Here is a 3,539-nt window from a genome sequence, read left to right as displayed (position 1 = left end):
TTGGCAAGTTTGAATGAGCAAAGTCTACTGACACCTGCTGAAAACTGAAGGAATTCCTCTGCTCGCCTCACTCAGGATAAGGAACACAAAGGGAAGACCAAACCGACGTTATGAGAGGGGAGGAAACTACCGGCAGAGACCGATCTGGTGCATCAACTCAAAACTACTCCTCCTTCCCGTTTGGATCTGGTTTTACCAGAGAAGGAGGGTGGGAAGGCAGCCAGGGGAGCGGAGGATGCTCTGCGAGTACCGAGGCGACGCAAAGAACTCTCCTCCAGCGCTAATACTTGTCAAAACAAGTCAGCAGCTGATTGTTCACCTTTTATGCAAGAATTCCCTGAAAATTTCATGGTGCCTGGGCACAGGGAGACACCATCATCTCCAACCACTCAGCTGCCAAGCAGTGGCTGAGCTGCCAACTCTTGCAGCCCCCCCCTCAAAACAGACGATGGGAGATCACAATGGGTAGAAAACAAGAGGTTTTCAGTTCTCCCAGCACTGAGTGATTTTATCGAGCAATTTTTTTTCATTTGTTCTGAGCTCTTAACAGCCCGGATTTGTGTCCTGCATGCCTCAGCCCCATTACTGCAAAGGAACCATGCTCGTGCCGCAGCATGTGGCACACTGATAAAGTGCTTTCCCAGTTGCGTTCAGCTTAGTCCTTGCTACCAAGGGATGCCAGGCACCGGGGCAGGGGGAAAAGGGAGCACAGCGGGTGCCCAGGACACTGGTTTCTAGTGTCACCTGAAAGGTAAGGCCAGACCTGCCCAGTCTAAGTCCCACGAGGGACTTTTAATCCATCCAGGAAAACGCAGGATAATTCATGTGAATTAAACCAGGCACTCTGGACACGCGCCACTTGAAATAAGAAGTGGGAAGGGGGAAAGACATCTGAAGACATCATTATTCCTGCTTTTTCACTGGGGCAGAAGCGAAGAGGGAAGGAGAGGCCCAAACTTCCCCCGGGGGATGCGGTGGTAGGAAGACCAGCTCTCTGCAAGCAGCACAGCGCATGGAGCACTCCAAAGATTGAGGGTTTAGTATACGTTATACCACTTGGACCTCACCCACCTACGGAGAAGGATTCACATTTGAAGTCTTTCCTAAAATGCACAGCTTTATTCCCTGAATTAACACGGGCTAAAATTTAGAGTAATCTCAGTAAGTAGCTCCTGAAAATCACCTCTCTCCATCAGCTGTCAAGAGACCACTCCGGAGAAGTTAGTACATAGAGAAATTCTTTTTCATGATAAACACATGGCCCTGTTGAGGGTTGTTTCAGCACAGAGGACATGGGGTTCATGGAAGATAACTGGCCTTACGACATGTTGCAGGTACAAAAGGCGAGCTGGTTTGGAAACCAAAGGAATTCAGCAAAAACACAGATGGGACGTGTGTCCTGGGAGGCTGGGCAGAGCCGGTGCCTTCCCTCGGCGGCCCACACAACTCTCAGCTGGTAATAAACAAACAAGGACGACAGCAAAGCCACAGGGCTGCCTACACTGCCCAGACACATCCTTGGGGTTCAACCTCAGCTTCCCCAAGGGCCCCCAAAAAACCAAGCCCCCAGAAAGCGCCCAACTAGCTACCCGAGAGCCCCGGCTGCATGGCATGCCTCCAGGGCAGATCTAAGAGTTAGTTAAAAGTCACTTAAAACAAAGTAAAACAATTCATTAGAGGAGACCATACTGCCTGCCGGTAAGGGTTGGTTTGGGGCTACGTTCACACGGACACGGGAATCACCCAGGCTCTTCCCGGGACCCTCGCAGGCATCTTGCCCACCGGCACGCTGCGGGCTGCATGCTGAAAACACAGCGCGCTCCCTGCCTCCACGCCTGGAAAGCTCCAAGTCATGACAACCCCGTGCCGGCCGTGCAGCTCTCACCAGCGCAGTCACCGAAGCAGCAGAGTGCTGAATTTTATATAAGCCGGCCAGCGATGTTTACATATCAGTGAAGACACCCAAATCACCACACCAATGTAAACATGTTCAGCAAGTAAAAGGAGAATGGAGAAGTTTAAAAATATGAGTCTTCTTCAGACCCTGAGAAGCAACAGCGCACGCTCACACACGCGTCCTGGGATTTCTAGCGTGGGCAGCGGGGCGTAGCGCTGTGCTTTGCCTCTCGGGCAGAAGGTGAAGAGCTTCACCGTAATAAAATTCACAAAAACAGCGATCCTTTTTATGCCAGTTATTTGCCCTGCCGCAGCATTCATAGTCACAGCCCTCGGCCACAAATTTGCACTTTCATCCGTCTAAAATAATTTTTCCTTTCGCTGTCCCAAATTCACTATGACCAAAACCCGGTATTAGAAAGCTGGGGCCAGGAAGAAAACAAATTAAGTTTCTCATTTAAAAAATTCACATTAAAAGAGTTTAGGTTCACTGCAAAAAAAGCAGCGAGAGGTCAAAGCATTAAGTGAGCTCCGAAGACATAACATTACTCTGTGGTACTGTTTCTACCCCAGAACAGCCCGGGTCACGTCTTAGTTACATCCTGTTGCTACACTGGTAAAAGGTACGTGGGCCTCCTCTTCTGGAAGCCCCTTTTCCTGTCCTCCAGAGAAATAAAGTTTCACTTGGCACTTAATGTTACCAAAAAGTAACAAAATTCACAATTTGTAGCTTAATTTCAAGCCGCACTGGAGGCAGAAGCAGGCCTTCACGTATCCTTTAACCAGTGGAGAAGCACACGCCGAGGCACACCTCGAGTTGCGCTCCCTCATGATTTGTTTCAGAGACGGCGCAGGCGGCAGATCCTTTGCTCTTTCTTCGATTTGTGATCTCTAGCGTCTGAAGAAGAGCTAGAGAGTGGCTAAAATGCGTAGAAACGAAACCACCACCACACAGAATGTCTGGCCCACTCCTAAAATGAGGGCTTCAAAGGGAATCATTTTTTTCCCCGCAGCTCTGTAAACTCCAGCAATGGCAGCACCTGTGGAGAGGGGAAAAAGCCGAAACATGAATGCGTGACAGCCACCATGAGATACACACTGTTGTACCACAGGGACGAAGGGGGAAGTCTCAGAGGATCCGAGACTCGGGCAGAGAACAGGGGGGTCTGCGAGAGGGGGCCCTGAACCCCTGCGCACCAGCCAGCAGAAACACCAGACTGGGTTTACCGTGACAAATCTCAGCCGGTAACCAACGCGTGCTGGTGGCAACGGATAAATTGGTGGGGAAACTCTGCTGAGGCCTCTAGCAGGTGCGGAGGTTGGGGCGGTTTTGGACATACTCTCATCACAAGATCCTTTACACCACAGCCCACAAGCTGCAAGTATTACCCAGTTTTGGGCACAGACACCAAATCTGTAAGCGTTTTTTCTCCCAGCACTCAGAAACCCAAAAGCCCACCCGGCTCTGCACCTGACGGGCATGTTTGGTACCCGACAAAGGGCTCGATGGGTAGGATGGTCCAACACTTTCAAACATGGGGCAAGGGGGGAATATAGCCAAAACATTCATCTCCTCTCTACTCCGGGGAATGCCGCGGTTCGGCACGCTCCCGAAGGCAACCTCTGATCGCTACAGAGCCACC

The 3,539-nt window shown here is 50.7% G+C and overlaps 1 protein-coding gene across 1 annotated transcript in view; it reads right to left on the bottom strand.

The window, feature by feature from the left end:
- Window positions 1-2,805: 2,805 nt before the first annotated feature.
- The window catches only part of TMEM170A (transmembrane protein 170A), a 1,053-nt gene continuing 319 nt past the window's right edge, over window positions 2,806-3,539 (bottom strand). The window contains exon 3 of the mRNA XM_009587085.1: window positions 2,806-2,966. Within this exon, the coding sequence (XP_009585380.1) occupies window positions 2,806-2,966 (161 nt within the window). The remainder of the gene's footprint in view (window positions 2,967-3,539) is intronic.

This window comes from Fulmarus glacialis, unplaced genomic scaffold (assembly GCF_000690835.1).
Source record: "Fulmarus glacialis isolate BGI_N327 unplaced genomic scaffold, ASM69083v1 scaffold23591, whole genome shotgun sequence".
NCBI lineage: Eukaryota > Metazoa > Chordata > Aves > Procellariiformes > Procellariidae > Fulmarus > Fulmarus glacialis.
This window is presented reverse-complemented; position numbering and strand designations above follow the sequence as displayed.